The sequence below is a fragment of the Vicugna pacos genome, chromosome X (assembly GCF_048564905.1).
Source record: "Vicugna pacos chromosome X, VicPac4, whole genome shotgun sequence".
NCBI lineage: Eukaryota > Metazoa > Chordata > Mammalia > Artiodactyla > Camelidae > Vicugna > Vicugna pacos.
This window is the reverse complement of record NC_133023.1, coordinates 29564333-29586609: the sequence shown is the minus strand read 5'-3', so window position 1 is coordinate 29586609 and position 22277 is coordinate 29564333. Positions and strand designations below refer to the sequence as shown.

Sequence of the window (22277 nt, the reverse complement as noted above, 5' to 3'; positions counted from 1 at the left end):
ATATTTTACTTTATCAATAAAATATCTATTGGAATTGCTCGATCACTTTCTCCACCAAAACAAATTAGTTGCTCTGCAGACAGAATCCCAATGTACATCTGACTTTGAGGGTATTCCTGCAGAACAGCGGTTCTCAAAGCATGACCCTGGAGCAGCAGCATTGCATCACCTGGGAACGTGGCAGAAATGCAAATTCTTGGGTCCCACCCCTGACTTACTGATTCAGAATCCCTGGAGAAGTGATTCCTGCCAGCTGTGTAGTAACAACTCCAGGCAAGTCTAAGGCATGCTCGAGATTGAGAAGCATTGCTTCAGTCTTCAAGAAAGGCATCCGATTAGATAGGATTCTCCTGGGAATGCCTTGGAGGCAGGTAGTAAAATTCAACTGAACTTGAGAGTCCTTAGAAAACAGAGGTAAGGACTAGCCTGAAGTACAGAATTAAGGAGCTTTTCTTAGAGAAATCAGAAGAAACTGCAACAAAAGTAACATAATGTCTCTAAACAAAGAGTGAAGCATTCCAATGTCTCCAGCGCTGTGAGAGGGAAAAGCTTGCTTCTTTCTTCTGCCTGGGCTGCAAATTCCTTCATCCCGGGCAAAAGTGTCTTTCCAAAGGACATAGCTAATCTTCAGGAGGAGAGAAATCACTGGGGGATAGTCAGTGAGTCCTCTATAGGAAATGAAAGGACAGTCTGCTCTCCCCAAAGTGAATGAGTGATTAGATGCTTCTGACCTTTATGAATGGAATTAATGAACCTTCAGAGAGGCATCAATTTGTACCTTCATTGTAACCTGGTAACCTTGGAAGGCCTGGAGCCGCCTCTTCTTCTCCTCTTCTTGTCCCATGCTTATCCAAGTGTCTGTAATTAATACATTGCCTCCACGAGCCGCTTCCAATGGATCATTCGTCAGTGACAGCTTGGTATCATTCTAGCAGACACAAACAAGCCGGTTAGAGAACTTCATGGGACAGAGAAGGACAATTTGGACTTTGCACATAAGGAGCATACCTCCTTGGCATACTGCTCTGCCAACTTGGTTATATTGGGATCCGGCTCATAACCCTGCAGGGGGAAGAATTAACAGCTATTTAGGTAATTTTATTAATTATACTTTCTCATATGTAAGAAAGTATGCATTATTGTCCTTTCAACAATATTCCCTCTCTCCCTTTTTTGCTGTAAGTTGTAGCCCAGCCATGTTTAGTAGAATAAGATACTTCCATCTAGAATTTGCAACCTTCATAGTGCTTTGGGGAATTTAAAAAGTTAATCAATTGCCCTGTTTTTCTTTTATGATCTCTGCCCTCTTTAGTCATTCAGACCAACGGGGTGCGGTGCTTTCTAGCTCTTGGTAGCACGTCTTCTTTTTCCTCTAATAGTTTAAGAGGATTATATACGTAATTCTACAACTTAATGCATTTTTGTCTCAGAGTCTTTCCACAAGCTGTTTTTCTTTTTAATGCCTTTTTTGTCTGAAATGCTTTTTCCCACCCACTCCATGTGGATAATGCTTGCAGGTGTCAGCTAAAATGTTTCCTCCTCAGAAAAACCTTCCCTCTCCCCCTCAGTTAAATGCTAAGAGCCCACATGCACACATCTTACTCTTTTGCGCTCACCGGCAGGTGTTCTGAGTGCAGGGCGCTTGCTTTGAAATGGCATTTTCACAGCAAGTATACTGTTTTCGCTGAAATATATTTGTTCGGGATGGTTTGGTGAGGGCAGGGTAGGGGCTTGGGTGAGGCAAGTAAGGTGCTTCGGCACCAAATCTAAGGAGGCACTCACTGTCAGAGTCGTGCAAGCACAAATTTTAGACCATAAGCACCTCGCTTCCTCACCCTGGTCTCAACCCTAGGTGAGGGGACACAGTGGGAACAGCTAAAGCCCCCCAAGCTATTCCAAATCCCACAGGTAGCCCCTCTGCCTCCATCCTCATCTCCAATCTGTTCCGTGCAGAGCAGCAAGAATTGTTTTCTTTGAAGCTTTCAATATTTACTACTTGTTTCTTAAGTCGAAGATGATTAAGGGTATCAAGGCTCCAGGCCAACATCTCCTGCTTCTGTCTCTTTTAATTTTTCTCAACATCTTGCTGCAGGAAAGCCAATCTCATTGTCATCCTTGTACATGTCTTGCCCTTTTCTGCCATCACAGCCTTTTGCCCTTGAACACCTCCCCCTTTTCCCCTCCTGGGCCCATCTTCTTCGGAACTTGTCAGCTCCTCCCTTGTCAAAACTGTAGCCCAGCCTCACCTCCAGACCCTCCATGTGAAAGGCTTGTCAGTCCAAACACCGTAATTATTCTCACCTTCCTCCATCCTTCTCATCCTCCTGAAATCTTAGAATTTATCATGACTTGGTTTTAATAAATTCTCAGTAGGGAATTGTGATGGGTGCTGTGATGTGCCACCCAGACCCCCCTTCGTGAATAAAGGGCTGATTCCCCCAGCTGCTGGGCGTGCTGCCGGAAGATGGCGTTCAGCTGTCAGCCCTCTTTGGGCACTGCCTCAGCTGCAGAGAGCCGAGTCACCCAAGGTCACATACCCTTCCAAGGCCAGCTGCATTCAGTGACTGATTGACGGGAGGGCATGAAAACCTGACTCCCTCCTCCCAACTCAGGACAGCCCTAAATGTCCATCTCAGATCTAGAACTCTCCATAAGGTCAGCCGAGGCTGTTCTTGGCCCTGCATCGCAGCTCGGCTTCTCCCTCCCTCTGCCACTCCTGCTTCCTTCCTGCTCCCCCCCTTCTCAAGGGCACGCCCTAATAAACATCCAGCACATCCTGCAGGCTGAACTCTCTCAGAGACTGCTTCCCAGGAAACTCAACCCACGACAGGCATGTTCAGGTTTATTCATTTGAAATTGCGTTTATTTGCATACGATTGTCTATCATAGTTCCCTCTCTCATTACAGAATTCTTGAGGAAAGAGACTGCTCAGATGATGATGCCTGCAGGCATTTTGGCAGCTTTATCATCCTCAAATAGCCATAAATTCTGGAGCTTTGTATATTGGAATTTGGGAGAGGTAATTGATAAAGGCTTGCTAATTTAGGAATTCATGTTGTGACCATTCATACTGGTGAACATAAATGAAGCGGCTGGGCTATTACCCCATGTACCTCCTGCCCTGAAAATTCAGCCTTCCCTTTGGAAGGCAAGTTTTCTACTCCCTAAGTATAATCATTCTTAGAGAAAGAATCAATAAATACTTAGAGAACCAACAGAGAGGTTTGGAAATTAGAAAATCACCCAACCTTGCATGCACTGGGCCATGACTGAGAATACAAAAAGGAATGCTTTACTCACAGCTCAGCTTTCAATACTAAACCACTCATTGGCTTTTACATAAATCTTAAAACCAGACTAAGAAGGTGATTAACAAACCCAGTTCCATCTAAATATTCACTTAGAACAATGTTAAAATCATTACCATCAATAGTTTATGGAGCAATTTTACAATCAAGGACAAAATTATGTTTTCTTGAGCATGTAAGTCATTCTTGCTTGAAGAATGGGGAAATAGATGAATTATGGCTTTGGAAACTTTTCAGTGCTTTTTTTTTTTTTTAATGGAGGTGCTGGGGATTGAACCCAGGACCTTGTGCATGCTAAGCATGAGGTGTACCACTGAACTATTCCCCCACAACTGCTTCTTAAATTTACAAGTCTTGCTTTATCTTTAAAGGAAATAGGTCTATTTATAAATTGATGGAACAACTTATGCACTTCAGATTTTCCAGAAGACTTTTTAAAACTCGTACTCCCTCCCACCAAGATTTAACCAGGTTTTAGTACTCTTTATCATTTAAATGAGTTTCTGCATAAGAACAGCACTGAAATTACTCTATAATATTGGAATTTTTCCTTTGACGTTAATAAAACATCTTTGACATGCAATAAAATGTTGAAACCATATATTTCTCCAACAGAATAAAGCCTTTCCAAAAACACCTTATAGCAGGGAACAATTATTGTTAATGTATGTTTTATCTGTAAAAACTAAATGCAGTAATAGTTTGCATTAATATAGAGCCTTTCTCCAAACTAGATTTGTAGTGAGCGTGTGCTAAGTCTTCCCATAAAATGAAGAAGAACCGCCTTATACACATGTCAGATCTGGCCCTTTATTTCAGTTCATGCTGAATGAAATAGAATTATCTGTTGTAAGAGTTAACTTTCTCAGTCCCCAAACTCAGTCCCCTTATTACTATGATAGGGTGACTTCTAACATATGCTGGTGACTTCTAACATATGCTGCTGCCTATGCCTGACATTTCTCCTCTGGCAAGTGTATTAGGTAGAAGTGTGTCCTCCAAAAATTCATTCCCAAGCAGAACCCCAGAATATGGTGTTTTTTAGAAATAGGGTCTTTGCAGATGTAATTGGTTAAAAGGAGGTCATACTGGATTTGGGTTGGCCTGAATTTAATATGTCTGCTATCCTTGTAAGAAGAGGAACACTGGACAGAGAAACACGAGCATAAAAGGAGGAAGATGGAGGCAGAGATTGGAGTGATGCAGCCACAAGCCAAGGAAGGCCTGGGGCTGCCAGAAGTGGGGAGAGACAAGGAAGGATCCTCCCCTCGAGGTTTTGGAAGGAGTATGGCCCTGCCAACACTTTGACTTTGGACTTCTAGTCTCCAGAGCTGAGAGAATACATTTCTGTTGTTTGGAGCCACCCAGTTTGTGGTCATTTGTTATGGCAGTCCTGGGAAACTAAGGCAGCAGGGTGTGCTGACTGAAACTGGTTTGGCAAGAATACTAGGGAAAAGCATTTGGTTTGGTTTTGTTGGTTTTATTTGGCTTTGGCGGGATGCAGCAGACAACGTTGGTGCTCCACCCAGATGCCGTCAGAGGACCCCATTTTACAGCTTTCACTCCCTCTCCCAATTTCAGTGCACTTGGAACACCTACCACTCATAGTTCTTCTTCAGCAATTGGCCTCTGGCTAGCCGGCTGCTTTTCCTGCCAAAAGTGCCAGGGGATTCACCACCCCACCTCCCCACCCTGCCCTTGACCAATGACCGCTTCCAAGGATAAGAGCCTACCTTCCTTGTCCCAGGTTGGGAAGACTCTGGGTCATAACCTACATGCCAGAACTCACTGGTCGGATCAGGCTGAAGCCCCCTGCTGTGGGACTGTGCCTGACATGGCGCTTGGGTGACCAAATCACCCTGGTTCGCCTGTGACCCTCCTGGTTTTTAGCACTGATAGTCCCATATCCCCAGAAATCCCTCAGTCCATCTTAAACTCAAGAAGCAGAAGCAGGGGTGGGGGATTTTTAGGCCTCGCATAGTCAGCTCTGAATGTCTTAGCTCATCGAAGTGAACCCACAGCAGTGACTACTGAGACAACAGCAAACACATGCTTGGTCAGAAATACCCGGGTGCACAATATTTTGAATCGTCATCTCTTAATGAGAAGGTCAATTCTCTTACTTCATTTCTGAAATGGTTTCTCTTTAGGGGAGTTTTCCCTTCAAAAGACTCCTGATAGGAAATTATATGTAATGAGAAACACAATGGTGCAAAGAATTCAGTAGAGATGGGGTATATAAAAGGTTCTGTGGGGATCCTTTAGGGCTGGTTTGTGTATGAAACTCTTACAGGATTAGTTTTTATCCCCTAAAAGGCCTATTTATTCTGTATGAAGCTGGGAGTATCTTAACATAGAGCTTCTCCTAAGGGGATCTGCACTTTTTCCTTTGGGTGTATTTATTTATGAATTTATGTTTTTGTGTTGGCAGAATATTTACATGTTAAAAAAATCAAACCATATAAAAAGATTTGCTGTGGAAACAAAGTCTCCCTCCTACCTCTATCCTTGAACCTCCCAGTTCCACTTCTCAGAGACAATTATTACTAGTTTCTTGTGTATCAAAAGGGTTACTCTGGACCTATAAAAGAAGCCACATTTTCCATACATTCTGTGGGAGGCTGATAGGTAGGAAGTACATGAGGTCAACTTCACAGCCAGAACTCAGATTTAAAAGCGCCCTTGAATTTGAATTCTGAAATATCAAGCTGGTGTAGACGCCATCACTTTGTCCTTCAGACTAGATTGATTTTTTTTTTACCGAATTGTAGTATTCGAAAAATGACAGCATCCTCCCCATGCCTTGGAGCACTGTCTAGATTTCATTACTTTCTTATACCTTTGTGATAGCAATGCACAGGAATGCCAGTTATCATAATGGCTGGTTTCAGGGCATCCAAAGGGATAATTCAGATGTGCTTTTAACACAGACTCACAGGATGAAAGACATCAGCCAAGACTATCTCTTATTGTAGAGATCTGAAATTGGGCACTCAAGAGTCCAGAGAGCTACAATAGTAGGGCTAGTAATATAACTTAAATTTTCTGGGCTCACCTGTGCTCTCCTTGAATAAAAGAGAGGTTTGTTTTTCACTAGGTAATTATGTCTAGGAATAATTTAAGAGGGGGTTAGTTTCAAGGCAGAAAGTTTCCCTACCTTTGGAGTAGCCACCTGAAGATGCATCCCGAATTTCGCTGCACTCATCATGATGGAGTGCAGGATGTTATTCCCATCCCCAATCCAGCTGAGGGTAAGGCCTTTCAGAGAGCCATAGTGTTCCTGAAAGGCAAAGGTTGGAGGAGATTACATCTGAGAGGAAATTCAATTATGTGAAACAATTATTAGGAATGGTTATTAAGAACAATAAATAAGGAAAATAAAGGAAACAGTCTTCATCTCAATTTTAAAGGCTTTGTTGGAATGAATAAACTACTTTTTTTGCATTATACAGGGCATTTTGATAACATGAAAGTACAATCACAAAAAAATAGCAAATTGTCCAAATATCTTAAGCCAAGACATCATATGAGCTCATATAGAGACTCATATTTTCATATATTTCAAATCTGAACCTTTGTTGTATTTATTCTTTCATTCAACAAATTGAGACCCATCAATGTCCAGACACTGTTCTTAGCCCTAGAAATGTTACAATGAACAAAGAAGACAAAAATTACTGCCTTTACGAAGCTTACACTTGTTGGTATAGAAAAGGAGAAATACAACGCACCTAGAACAGTGTAGCATGGTAGTTGAGTATGTTCCCATTTATATAAAGTTGAAAAACATGCCCGTTAATACTCTTGGTTGTTTATGGGTATTGATATGTGCAGTTAAAGTATAAATGCATGCTTGGAAATTATAACTACAAACACCAGGATAAAAATTTCTTTGTGGGGTTGGAGGAAATGGGATCAGGGAGAGTTACACAGTGGACTTCAACCCCATCTGTAATATTTTCTTTAAAAACAAAAAATTCTAAAGTAATATTTGGCAAAACTGTATAATGGGCACATGGGTGTTTTACTTTTCTTCAAGTGTCTATAGGTTTCATATATTTTATACATTTATATAGTTATAAAGATAAGATTTTTTTAAAGAGAAAGGCTAACTAATTTGGAGATCATAGAACTACTGGGTGGCAAAGCTAGGATTTAAATCCAGGTCCATCTGATTTCGACTCCATGCTCTTAATAAGGTGCTATTTATTCATTCAACTCCTACTTTGAGTATCTCCTTTATGAATGCATGGTACCAGGTCCTGCAGGGGACAATATGATGAATAGAACATTTCACTGTCCATCAGTGAATGTATTAATATAGTACTGATGAAGCCCCAGGGGGAAGCATTACATAATCTGGCGTATATGTAAAGCCACACCTACAAACAGTCACTTGGTATCTAACATTGCTATATCACCCTCTCTGCATTAATCTTATCTTCATTACCAAAGAGTTTACTTTTGAGTTTAACTTCACATTTGCACGTGTGTAGCTTATTCAAATGAGGAGGAAGATGGACCTGTCCAGTTTGTCCTGTCTCCCCAGAATAGTCCATAGACACAGAAGGTATGGTTGTCAGAATTCCCAGTGGCAAGACTATGTAGATTGGCTGTGGTAAACCAAATGGGACGAATCTTTCAAAGTTATTAACGTTCTTAAGTTGAAGGGCCGTGGCTAAGTTTGAGCCTCAATTCTATAAATTCTGCATGCTTTTAACTCCAGTCTTAAACAGTTTATTAAAATGATAGAAAATGGCCTCCTTGTCAGAAAGTGGTTTAATCATTGACCATTTTGAATATTCAGAGCACTCTCCACTAATCTTCACTCCCAAGCCACAGAGCCTGATGTATGTGGGATTACATAAAGATTTTTGATTTTCTGTGCTCCAGCATTCCCTGTTCATCCACCATGTTAAATATGGCACCAAAAAGCAAAGTGATTGAAAGAACAGGGGATGAGAGAGGGGTTAAAAATGGTTGGAAAAAGGTTTGAGAATAGAATTATCTTATAATCTGTTTTTCACAATGCCCTGTCTTTGCTGGATATCTAGATGCACACATATGCTATAATTCTTTGCCAAGATGATATTTGAAAACAAAACATCAATACCATGATTTAAATGCTTCCATGTAGAGCTAGTTAGGGATTATTTATTGATTTTGCTCTTGTGTTAGGCAAAGAAATAAGCCAACCTGGAGCGTGAGGTAATCAGCCAGGATCTGGATAGGGTGGTACAAATCGGACAGCCCATTGATGATTGGGATGGATGCTTCTTTAGCCAAGATGTCCAGATCTGATTGTTTATACACTCGCGCCAACACTGCATCTGTCATGCTAGACAACACACTGCGGCAGACCAAGAAAAGATCAATCAAAGTTGATTATGATCAATAATTCCTTCTTTAATATAGGATCTTTTTTTAATTGAAGTACAGTCAGTTACAATGTGTCATTTTCTGGTGTACAGCACAAAGTCCCAGTCATACATACACATACATATATTAGGATCTTAAATAGTGATAAGAAATGCTAATAAATTGGAACTTTTATTATGTTACAACTACCTATCAACATGACAGACTGAAAAACTAATAATAAACACGTAGTCAGTAAAGAAGCCAGATGTTGTTCCACTGATGTCTTAGCCAGTGACTACTGATTTTAGCATTTTTACAGAGATAAGAAACCAATTGTAGGCCTACCAGTTGTGATGATGAATTATCATTGATATGTGGCAGTTGGTAAAGTTAAAAGGAACAATACCAAAAAAAAGATATACAAAGAAAAATTAAGGCCGTCTTCTTTAGAGTAACCAGCTACCCAGCCCTATCTGATACCCTAAGGGAATGGGTCCCAAACTTGGGTGTGTATCAGAACTAAGTGAAGGCTAATAAACAAGTCCAAGCTCCTGAAATAGGATAGACCCTGGGTCTTTGTACTTTTACCAAGTTTCCCAAGTAACTCAGAGAACTTTCAAAAGTTTCAGAACCACTGTCCTAAGACAGGCTATTACAGTAGAAGAATTTTAAATCTTCTCCCCTTTTTTCAAAAGCACAATACAAATTCCCTTCCCAGTACAGATATGCTGATGTTTCATACTATAGAATGCAGGCTTTTAACTCTACCATGGGAAAGTTACTTAAATGGAGGTAGATATCCCAATAGGGTCTATAATTATAATCAATTATCAATTCCCTATTTCAGAAGAATTGATTAATTTTATGACACTTAAAATTCTATGAGAGTGGGAGGTTGAGGAGTGTTTGACCCCAAAGGACTTTTTAAAATATATATCACTTCCTACAGTGTGTAGAGATAGGATTTAAAAAATCTGGGTTAGCCACTGTAGTTGACCTTCTGGAATCTCAGTCAGAAAAACAGATCTGACTTCTGTTGTAGCCTCTCAAATCATTTTAGGGAGCTAGGACTATAGGCTGCCAACCTCTTATGACTTTCATGAACTTTACAATGTGTTGTTGAGTTTTGCTAGATTTAGTGTGTATCACATGTAAATGTTATCTTAACCTCAAAAATGAGAAAACCAAGGCCTTTGAAAACCTTGAAGTAATTAGACCAAGGTTGAGAAAGGATGAAGAAAGATGAGGCTGAAACAAGGAGATGCTAGGAGAGCAACTGGAGGAGTCAATGCCCTATATACTTGAGTTTTTCAAGAATATTGAGAAAGAGCAGTTGTGGTTCCCTCCCTTGAAAAATCCCAAGAGCTCCGGAAGCAACCAAAAGGCAAGCACGCATTTACTTGCCTTGTTTATCATGTGGAGTTGGTATCCCTGGACCCTCTGTGGTATACTCCCATGTAATAGTGACTGGTCTGCCTTTTGAGGTTGCCCAACACCTCCTAGAACAGAGGTTCTCGACCATGGCTATGCATTAGTATCACCTATGGAGCTGTAAAAATTCTGATGCCATATTCTGCCCTTTGGAAGTCTAAATCAGAAGCTCTGCTGGGGGCTCACATCGATATTTTCAAAGCTCCTCAAGTTATTTCAGTATGAAGACAAAGCTGAGAACCATTGTCCTAGAAAACAGACTGAGTGAGGCGGTGGGAGAAGCATGGGATACTCTGCTGCTGGGTAGAACAATGGATCAGTGTAGAGGAGGAAAGTCTTAGTTGCTGAAATCTCGTACTATGAGAAAAATAAGGGATAACAACATGATATGTTATACTGGAAAGAACAAGATCTTATACACTTATAACAGAAGTACAGTTGACCCTTGAACAGCATAGGTTTGAACTGCACAGGTCCACTTATACATGGATATTTTTCAGTGGTAAACACTACACTACTACATGGTCCATGGCTAGGTGAATCCATGGATGCTGAGGAATGGCAGCTACTGAGGGCAGACTGTGCATATGTGGATTAAGCCCTGTGCTGTTCAAAGGTCAACCGTGTTTTCCTTTTAGCTCAGTCACTACCAGGAGTGGTCGCATGGCAACAGCAGTAGCTATAATCTTTTCTCCCTTCAACACTTGTTAAGCATCACTAGTGCCCAAATTTTGGTCTTAATATTGTTCTGTACATAAAAAGGGAACCAGAAACTATTAGAGAACAGTTAATTCCATGTCCTTGAGATAAAATCAGTATAGATCTGTAATACTGTTGTTGCCAGGAAGCAAAATGATTTTAAAAATAGCAGAGGCAGTGCTAAAAGGAAAAAGAACCAACTTAAACATTTGTCAAGTTGTGATCATTTACAGTAAAAATCATTAGGCAAAACAAGTTGCATGTATAAAAGGCCATGATGCTCATAAGAGCTAATATAAAGAAAATGTACAAAAATATGATTGTAATATCAAAGAAGGATGACTATTATCACATACATTTAAATTTATTTACTTAAGTAAGTAGGAAAGTGCTTATATATAACTGTATAGATATGGATAGGTATTTCATGGGGTTTTGTTAAGTATATTTCTGTTCATAAAGTATAGATATGTGCCATTTTTCATGTGTGTAAACCATAAATAACACAACTTATAAGCCAAACAGTCCTAGAAATAGTCAAATCTGTAACATAAATGGACAAGCCCATTAGCATTTGTGGTCTTATATGAGGTAGAAGACTAGTCTTGCAGTTAACTAGCACCCGTTGCCATATACAGTTTCCAATTAAAAAGATGATACAACCGTTTATTCCAAACTAATAACTTAGTTAACTGTCCTGACGGAGAAATCTAAATTTTCAAACTCACTTTCCTGTCTCTCTAGGAATGAAACTTCTTGGTGACCCAACTAACTATAAAACAATGCCAATCAGAAAGGCATATATTTTAAAATATTGAAACCAGGCCAGGTAAATATATCATAAAAATAGTGAGGAGGTTATATAGCCCAGTGGTGGAATGCATGCCTAGCATGCACAAGGTCCTGGGTTCAATTCCCAGTACCTCCGTTTAAAAAAAAATGAACAAGTAAACCTAAAATTACCCCCCCATTAAGAAAAAAAATGAAAAAAAGAAAAAATTAATTTAAAAATATATATCATAAAAATATCACAATGACTCATATATTGCCAGAGATTGAAAACAAATAAAAATTAAAGAATATCCCATCTTTTAATTTCTTTAAAAAATCAGAATTCATATGAAAAACAGAATAAGGATCCTATGGCAGACAGAATAATGCTCCCCAAAAGATGTTCATGTCCTAAGACCCAGAACTGTGAATATGTTACCTTACATGGCAAAGGAAGTTTTGCAGATGTGATTCAGTTAAGGGTCTTGAGATGGGCAGATTATCCTGGATGGGTCCAATATAATGACAAGGGTCCTTATAAGAAAGAAGCAGGAAGTCAGAAATGAAAGAAGATGCTAGCTAAGTTGCTGGCTTTGAAAGGGAGGAAGGGAGTCATGTGCCAAAGGATATAGGCAGCCTCTGCAGGCTGGAAAGGCCAAGGAATTGGATTCTTCCCTGGAGCCTCCAGAAGGAACACAGCCCCGTGGACTCATTTTAGACCTCTGACCTGCAGAATGTAAGATAATAAATTTGTGTTGTTTTGAGTTGCTAAATTTCTGGTAATTTGTTTAAAAAGCAGCAATAGGAAATGAATATCAGAACCCATGATAAAAAGTGAGGGAGAAATTGGGAATTTGGGATTATTAGATACAAACTACTATATACAGAATAGGTAAATAACAAGGTCCCACTGTATATACAGCACAGGGAAGTATATTCAATATTTTGTAATAACCTATAATGAAGAAGAAAATATATACACACATACACACACACACACACATATGACTGAATCGCTATGCTGTACACCAGAAACTAACACAACATTGTAAATTAACTATACTTCAATAAAAAAATCTAAAACTAGGTGATAAAAACATATTCAACCCTAGCGGCCAGAAGCTGCAATTTAATTCATCTTGAACTTAGCAACCATTTCCTATAACCCAACCAAAACTAACTGGTCAGCAATCCACTTAAACTGCATTACTAGCTTCTTGAGATGATTTTTTTTCTTTCCAGTCTAGTAAAATTACACACATACATTTAAATTCCAGGACCATATAAAAATAAGAATAAAAAGTAGGGGTAAGAATGTAAACAAAATCAAATCTATGATATTAATAGCATTGTGCTCAGTTTTGTTGTTAAAATATTCATCAGCTCTGTAATCAATGTTGTGTTTTATGTGTATATTTTCCTTTTTAAAATATTTAGAGCATTCAAGGAAATCTGAAATGCTAGGCTTATGATTAAAATAAATGTTTTAAAGCATTTGATTAAGTTGCAATCAATATTTAGATGGTTGAGGACACTTGTTTTGTTCATTTAATATGTATTTGATTTAGTGGTTGTATAAGTAGTATGTGAATGTTTAAAGCAATCGTTCTGAAACTTGAACATGCATCAAAATCACCAGGAGGGCTTATTAGAACACAGCCAGTTGTGTTTCTGATCCCAGTAGGTCTGGGTTGGGGCCCAAAAGAATCGGCATTTCTACCAAGCTCTGGGAACTGCTTATGCTGCTGGTTTGAGGATCACACTTTGAGAACCACTGAGGAATGTTTAATCTTTTACGTTTATAGAAATGCTAAATTCGTAAGATTAATATATTGGACTATAAACTAAGTACAAAGAATACAGAATATTCCTATAGGCAGAAAAAGCCTCTTGGACATTAATGCATCTACGGGCAAAAGAGAGTATGACAAAGCTTAATAGAAAATGTCACTTCAGTCCTTCAGCCACAGAAACTGCAGGTGAAATGAACTCAACGACATGGGGGGAAAGGAGCAACTCCCAAGTTGTTTTCACATTGGAATCACTTGGAGAAACAAAGATATTAAAGGCCTTTAAATAGACAATGAATATTATTTTGTCAATGATGTTGCTTTCTGCTTTATGTTTAAAGTTGCTATAAATCATAGAGAAATCACTGTTCGTATTTTTCGTCTTCCAGTCTACTAAAGATCTTTTAAAGAAAAATCTTTTCACTGGAAACAATGACAAACCTGTAACTCAGACTGGACTTACAGGCCCATTAACAGTAATCTGGGCTTTCTATAGCTCTCCATCAATTTAACATCCCAGCTTTAAACATTGTAAGAGCTGTGTTATGTGTGTTAGAAATGAAAAGTTGACAAGTTAAAAATACTCTCTGGCTCTGTAATGACTTTTCATTTTGCTCTTTTCATTCCAGTTGAATATTAGAGTTCTCTTTGCTTTCTGGTGGATTCCCGCAGCTTTGTAGATAATCTTTGGCATGTGTCAATAATGGTAGCAAAACAGTTTTTGCAAAATCCAAATTACCCAAATTTAAAGTTTCTCACACCAATCAGTTTTCTCTGGATGTTTAATTGCCAATATTAGGATTCGAAAAAATAATTAACAACTTAAAATATTTATTCAACTTGATTTCATCTAAATGTTTAAAATGTGGTCTATTTTTTCCCCATCATCTCTTTTCCTGCTGTTGGCAGAAAAAGGAGAAGCATGGAATAGGACTGAAAATGGAAAGATGGTTCAGGAGATAAAATGTTAACTTTGATTATTTCTGGGTGATGGCAGTATTGGTGGTTCTAGCTATATTTTTAAAATTTCTTTTAGTATTTTCTACCAAAAGGAGTATGTCTGTAATAACCAGAAAAAAACCGTACCATTCAAAAGAGGAAGTTTCTCCCAAACATAATTTTGAAAGTAATTGAAAATGAACTAGGGCTTCTTAGAGTAACGGCTAATTCTCAGCCTTAGTGAAGAAGTGTACAATATGAGCCTGGAACATCTTGCCATATCAAAAAGCCAGGGAGTTATCAAAGACTAATAAAGTTATGTCAGAATGACCCAGTAGCTAACTCTAAGACAGACTGCATTGGCCAAATATGGGGCAATTTGCACACCAATAAGAATAATAACTGCAATGAATTGAAAATTTCAAATATATTCAAATGCATGATTTTATGAAGATACGAAAAAAACAGAAGAGCATTGAGAAGAGTCATAGCAAGATCAATTTTAACTCAATTTAAAAAAGAACTCTCAGTCAGTTTGTATGAACTCTGGTCAGAAAAGTCAGACTGTGTAAAAATGGAACAAGATAGCTCTGTATGTTAAGAATGGCCTGATATTGGATATTTTCGTGTCAGCTCAGGAACAATTTTGAAGGAATGGTGTGGAAGAGGCATAAAAAGGATGCTTGATCTAACTAGCTCATAAAGATCTTTCAAACCTCAAGTTTCTATTATTCTTTGATATTTTTTCCCTTTGGTATAAAATCAAAACTTGTTTAGAAATTAACTAAAACACCCAGAAAGCCAAAACAAAACAATAAATACCATAAACAAAGTCTCCCATGGCCCCAGGAAAGCCTGATGCAGAGTCTATGTGGTTGAGTAAACAGATACTAAAAACAAAAAAAGAAACAAATAAACAAACAAAACCCCAAACCCCGGTAGTGTGCTGGGCCAGATCTTAAAAGCAAACATGGATGTTAATGAGATGGGCAATCATGAAACAATCCTGATGCTCTTAGAAAGAGCTAAGTTGTTCCTAAACTATTGGAACATGGTGGATGTGTTGCAAAAGCCAAAGGCAAACAGAAGTTGTGTTCTCATAGTGTCTTGCCATGCATTCTTCCTTTTGTCCCCATCCTACCTTGAATCACTGTGTGCCCCATAAATTCCAGTTTGTTATCAGTGACATCGCCAACCAGTTGAACAGCGGACTGGAGAACAGTGGGAGGAATTTTTGGCTGTTCATAATGTCACCATTGAGAACCCTATAATCATTCAAAAATGGGCATTTTCTATTTTTATTTTTTATGGAAGCAAGTCAAGGTCCTAGAGGAGACATGGATTTTATCCCCAGTGTAAATTGGTCAAGGAATAAATTTGTTAACTGTCTCCCTCTAGGAGGGAGAATATTCTAGTGGTCTGATATCCCTACCCAAATTATAATTTTAGTTACGTCAATATAAGGATGATGAGGAAACAAGATAATACCTTCAGCACACCTGGGTGGCCTCCTCTCAAATGGGCTGATGTTGGAAGAAGCCCAGGGATGTTGAATGAAATTGCCATATGCAGTTTATTCAGGAAGTTCTCTATAATGGCCAGTTAATTTTGACTCACATGTTAGTTTGTAGTTTAGAAGACGTCGGAGATAAATGGGTATGGCATAACAGCATTCAGAATGAACTCCGCAAAACGTGCTATAGGAATTTCTGTGTTGGGGCAGCATAAGCTTCTAGGAGACCACAAAGGTGGCCAGAATTGAGTCAGAGCTTGTCCTGAGAGATTGCGTTAGGCCATAAGTTTATTCAATCAACATTACTTGAATTTCTTCTGTGTGCGTGTCCCTTAAAAGCACCATCTGATTTATCCTCATATAACTGATTGGGATAAGTATTTGTATCCCCATTTTATAAGTGAGGAACCTAAGACTCAAAAGCAACTGGTCCAAACCACAGGGCCAATGTGGTATGAGCTGTAACTTGGACTGAAGCCCAACCCTGCTTCAAAGCCCCTGCTCTTTACATTATGGCAAACAGCCTCTAAACTATGAATACATCATAGTTCATGTTGTGAAGGACTGACTTCCATTACCATTTATCCAAGGACATACAACTGCCATGCTGCTACTTTCCTGGTGGCCTGTGTAAATATTCACAGAGATACCATATTTCCTATTAGGTACAAATTTATTGGCACCTAGTTAGGTACATATTTCCCACTAGATGCCAATATTTTAAAACATTTTACTAAGAAACCTAAGTAAGATGACCTTCTTTGGTGTTAATATCATTGATATGAATATCTTAAGAACAGTATTCCAGCTTTTCAAAACATTCCTTTCAATGTGACAATAGTTCACTCCTCTTGAGGACTGTGTCTCATCCACAAATCCCTTTATAACTTCCATTATTTGAGCTATCAAATGACAATGATTTGAGACCCTTCCATGTTGCTGCAGGGGCATGTGGATATGTGGTTGTGTAGTGGGTTGAATGGTGTCTCCCAAATTCATATCTACCAGGAAACTCAGAATGAGGCCTTGTTTCAAGTAGCATCTTTGCAGATGTGATTAGTTAAGATGAGGTCATACTGGGTAGGGTGGGCCCTAAATCCAATGACTGACATTCTCATCAGAAGGGGAGAGGATACACAGAGATACACAGAGACGGTAAAGATAGAGGTGGAGATTGGATTGATGCAGCTACAAGCCAAGGAAGGCCAAAGATTGCTGAGAGCCACCAGGAGGTAGGAATAGAGCAAGGAAGGATTCTTCCCTACAGCCTTCAAGGGGAGCATGGCCTCCTGACACATTGATTTTGGGCTTCTAGCCTCCAGAACTGTGAGAGAATAGATTGGTGTTGTTTTTAAGCCACCAAGTTTGTGGCAGTTTGTATGGCAGCCCTAGGAAACAGTGGTTTTAGCTGATTTTCCTTTCTACTGGTTTTACACTGGCAGAAAATACTTTAGCAATCACTACCATAAGTAAATTACATCTATAGGGGAAGTAATTAGAGCAGAACAACGTTACATTATTTTATATGGAGCCCTTCATACACATGGTTCCTGAAGCCGTTTTACTAAGTACCATATTAAAGTGAAAATGACTGTGAAGCTATTATGCACCTTTCAATAGTGGACTCAGAGCATTAGGCTTGAACAGCTGTCATTATGGAAGAAACAGAAAGCCTTGAAATTAGAGTGATAATGTCCCACTGCTGTTGCTAAGTTTCATCCATTTTAACTTCCAAAGAATAAGTGATCTGAGTCATACTAAGGTGTCACTTCTAAAAAGACAAGCCCAGAGTGAGGGGGAAAAAATAGAATATCCAACTCTTAACCCCAGTAGAGCACCAGAGAACTGACAAAATCTGAAAACACTCTTAAATCTGAAGTAAATTTAACTGAATGTATATGTATATCTTTTGTGTCTTTTAATATAGTAGCAGGTGGAAAAGAGTCACTAAGAGATTTTCCCAAAGAGGGAAGTGAGCAGTAGTCGTTCTATCCAGTGGGAGCTTGGCCCCACAGGGACCACACTGAACTGAGGAAACAACTCAAATCTTAGGGCTGTCCTTCCATGGGTGTGCAGTACTCTCCCTTGCCAGTTACATTATGTCTAGGTAAAGGACGTTTGGCAAAATCCAGAAGAGAGATGATAGCCCAGTTGTGCAAAAAAGAGTTAACATAGCACATGGCTATCTTCAGAAGGCTAGCTTACCAGTTTGGCCCTTGGCTGGCATCTGGGAACTTGGACTTTGGGAAGATTTCCACCATACCTAGGAATAATACGGATGGCTCACTACCTAAACTGTTTGTAGAAACAGTATGGATTATGCTGAACACCTGCTTTCCTTCTGGGAGTCTAGAATTTGGGTTCAGGCTAGGCAGAGGGTGCCTATGTGACCAGCGCCTAATAAAAGTCTCATGCAATGAGCTTCTAATGGTCTTCCTTGGAAGACAACATTTCACACATGTTGTCACAAATGATTGCTGGGGGAATTAAGCATGACTTGTGTGACTCCACAGGGAGGAGACCCTTGCAAGCTTGCGCCTGGCCTCCCCTGGACCTGGCCCCATGCACCTTTTCCCTGTGCTGATTGTGCTTTGTGTCCTTTTTTCATAATGAATCTTAGCCATGAGTATGACCATGTGCTGAGTCCTGTGGATCCTCCTAATGGATCATTGAACCTGAGGGTGGTCTTGGGGACCCTGACATACCAGCTCCTCCACTATATCAGTTGACAGCTCCATCTCAGTGCTCCTCTTCACTCCCCACAAGCACCCTCAGATTACACAATGCTCAGCTGAAACTTAGCTAAGGAGAATTCACCCACTATATTATGAAAACTGAACAGGTTTTATTATTGCAGTCAAGTAAGAAAAGAGCAATACATTTTATTTTGAATATTTATTTAGGTGTTTTTTTGTTTTTTTTTTTTTTTACTCCTTGATCTGATTTTTCCTTCCTTTGGTGTCTGAGACAGGACCAAGTTGCAAGGGTACATTTTTTTTAATTTGCAAAGTTTAAGTATGTTTATTTGCAGATGTAAAAACATTTCTGGCTGTCCTTCTGTTCCTGAGTGCATCAAGCTTGTTCTTGCCTGAAGTTTTCATACCAGCAGTTCTTTCTGAGATGCTTTTCCCATAGCTGGCTCTGTCTTTTCAATGAACTCTCAAATTAACTGCCACCTCCTCAGAGAAGTCTTCCCTGACCACCCAACCTAAGTGACCCCCAGTCCACCCACAGATCGCCTTGCTTTGGCTTCACCATAGCACTTACTTCCACCTTCTATTCTATTCACGCTTTATTTCGTTGTTGTTGTTGCTTAGTGAAAGCGTCCTCCCTCAAGAATGTAATTTCCACTTGAAAAAGTATTTTGTTTGATTTGATCAGCACTCTATTCTCAGTGCTAAAACAGTGCCTGGAAGAAAAACTAGGCATTCAACAGATATTTTTGAATCAATGAATAGTTAAATCAGTTGACTAAATAAGTGACATTTTGGAAATTGCATTTAACAGTTTTCAGGAGACGGGCCCAGTTTGCTTTTTTCTTTTTTCTGTTGCCACGTTCAGTGTATTCCCCATCAGGTTCTTTTTTTCACCGATGGGAAGACACTTTTTTTGTTCCACCAGGCCCCCAAGGCAGCCAGAGAGGCAGATAGAGAAGCAACACCGTCAATCAGTGTCAGGTGTGCACTGTTCTCTTGACTCGAAAGGGCCAGCGCTGTCATTTAAACATCATCCAATCTCTCTGCATCTTACAAAGTTTAACTTCTACAAAAGGCAAGGACGCAATTGCTATGGATTGTACCACGTGTATCAGCAGGGTAGATGTCATTAAGATTCATTTCCTTGCTTTTCCTGTTCAATTACTTCTAAGAAAGGCAAGTGGATTTCTCTTGTCTTCTTCAGTTTAGATTTATTGAATGTCTGAATCTCAGCCATATCTTGTTTGTCAGATATTTTGGCAGATTAAGCAGTAATGGGGTGCACAAAAGAAAGTCAGATTTCCACGGTAGCTACTCTACCCCTTTTCTCTCATCCTCATCTCCCATTCCAGCCTCTTCTGATATTGCACTACGCTTATTTTCGCTGGACCCTAATGATTTCCTCCTGTCCCTCCCTAACTGCAGGTCCAGAGCCAGGTTCAGCCTTCTGCAATTCTCTCGCAATGATACTCGGAAGCTCCTTTTCTACCCGAGTTTATACTTCGATTTCTGCAGCTCTCAACTTTACCTAAGGCCTTTATCTCCAGTGGCTCAGGGACATTTGTACTTGGAGGTTTAACCTTTAATGCAATATGTCCAATGCCTAATCTATCACCTTCTCCCCAAAGCAGAAACTCCTTTCATTTTCCTGCTTCTGCTAATATATACGTATATATTGTAAGAATAACAAATCTGAAATTATTTTGCCTCCACTATTAGGATACCCTTCACATTCAGTTAACATGAAACCATATTATTAGCTGTCTCCTCTTTACAAGCATAGACTTACAGCACAACAGCCCAGGATTACTACACAACCTCCCAATTCAGGGGCTCTCAAAACGCCGTCCAGCCACCATTGCAGCAGAATTTGAATAGCTTGCTAAAATACAGATTCCCAGACACCAACTGAACCCCAACCGGCAGAATTAGAATTTCTGAGTGTGGGACTTAGACTTTTGCATTTTAACAAGTTCCCCGACATAATTCTTAAATCAGTTTTAGAACCCTTGGAATTCTCTCTCTTACCTCCTATCTTTGCAGATCCAAATTTCTCTGCATCAGTTTACACATAGTTTACATCGGGGCACACCTCTGTAAGGCCTCTGACTTTATATCTAATACATCTGCATACATTTAAGAATGTAAAATGGACCTTAGGGATGAGACCTCCCCCAATTAATAGAAGAGGAAACTAGGATCCAGAGAAATTTTCACCTATGGAGGTCACAGAGTAGGTAAAGTGGCAAAGGTTGGATTAGATCTCAAGTCTTGTGATTTCCAAGCCATGCAGAAAAGAGTTAACATAGCAGTCCTGACTGCTGTCCTTTGAAAGGACTGCTTGTAAGGTTGGCCCTTGGGTGGAATCTAGGAACTTCAACTTGGGAAGGGTTTCCACCACTCCCAGGACTGATAAGAGTAGCTCAGTATGCCTAAAATGTTTTTACAAACAATATGATCTAAAATTAACACCCACTTTCCTTCCAGGAGTCTGGAATTTGGGTACATATCAAACAGAGGATGCTGTGTGATCATCCCCCAATGGAAAGCCTGGGCACTGAATCTTTAAGGAACGTCCCTGGTGGACAACATTTTACACATTTTGTCACAACTCATTACTAAGGGAATTAAGTGCATTCTGAGGACTCTACTGGGAGAGGACTCTTGGAAACTTGCACCTAGTTTCCTTCAGATTTCTCCTCATGTGCCTTTTCCCTTTGTTGATTGTGCTTAGTATACTTTCACTGTAATAAATCATAGCCATGAGTATGACTAAATGCTGAGTCCTGTGAACCCTCATGGTGAACCATCAAACATGGGGGTGGTCGTAGGGACCTTGTGACACACAAGCCAGTGCTTCCCATAACTTATTTCACTACTTCTCTCATAGGCTTATAGAAGAGACAGTAGGGGTAAGTCAAAACAGTATGGCCTTAAAAAAACGGCATGATTTAAATGCTGACTTAGCTACTAAGCTCTATTACTTCTCTGAGTCATGGATTCGTCATTTATAAAATTGGGCCAATAATACTTACCTTGTAAGAATTTTACAAAGATTTAGAGATAATAGTATAAGAGGTCCATAGTATACACCCTTTAAGGAGGAGCTATTATTTTCCTTTGAGTCTTTTCGATAAGACGGAATGATCAGAAGAAATCCTGTGAATCCAGTTTTACGTATCCATATATCTGTATAGCAGTGGAACTAATTATATGCACTAAAAGGTCCCAATCATGCTGGAACTTGTGAGCAGATTGTTTTTTCCCAGGATCTGTGTAGAGCTCCTCTAACTAAGTACTTGCAGTGGGAATTGTTGTGTGGAGAGCAAGCACAGAAAAGAACATGTTTCTACTCATCCTCAGCTTTCAACCCATGCTTAGCTATTTGTCTCTTGCTTTTTGGGTCCTGCCCACTCCATTGATTTCTGGGCTCTGACCTCTTTCTGGCTGCCAACCTGCACTCCTTAGCTCTTTATTGGATGCTCAGCTATTCCTCTTCCAACCATTAGTTCACACGTAACTCATTCATCATCATTCACTTGATCCTATATAGAGGATCCCCATGGAAATTTCTTTTCTGGTTGTGTCCCTGGCTTTGTCCCTTAACCAACTTGTAATATTTGCTCTTGAATAAAATATATTTCACTTTTGTGGAAATGGAATTATTAGACAAATATAATTCCAGTCAGTGGCAGCATATTTGGAAGAAAAACTCATTTATGTTTATTTATTCTTTTTGTCCCTTGCATCCAGAAGATGAAAACAACA

The 22277-nt window shown here is 39.5% G+C and overlaps 1 protein-coding gene across 1 annotated transcript in view; it reads right to left on the bottom strand.

Moving 5' to 3' along the window:
* The window catches only part of OTC (ornithine transcarbamylase), a 55381-nt gene that overhangs the window by 8601 nt on the left and 24503 nt on the right, over window positions 1-22277 (bottom strand). Inside the window, exons 5-8 of the mRNA XM_006211834.3 lie at window positions 8506-8659; window positions 6467-6589; window positions 1009-1062; window positions 779-928 (exon numbers count right to left, since the gene is read on the bottom strand). Coding sequence (XP_006211896.1) covers window positions 779-928; window positions 1009-1062; window positions 6467-6589; window positions 8506-8659 — 481 coding nt within the window. The remainder of the gene's footprint in view (window positions 1-778; window positions 929-1008; window positions 1063-6466; window positions 6590-8505; window positions 8660-22277) is intronic.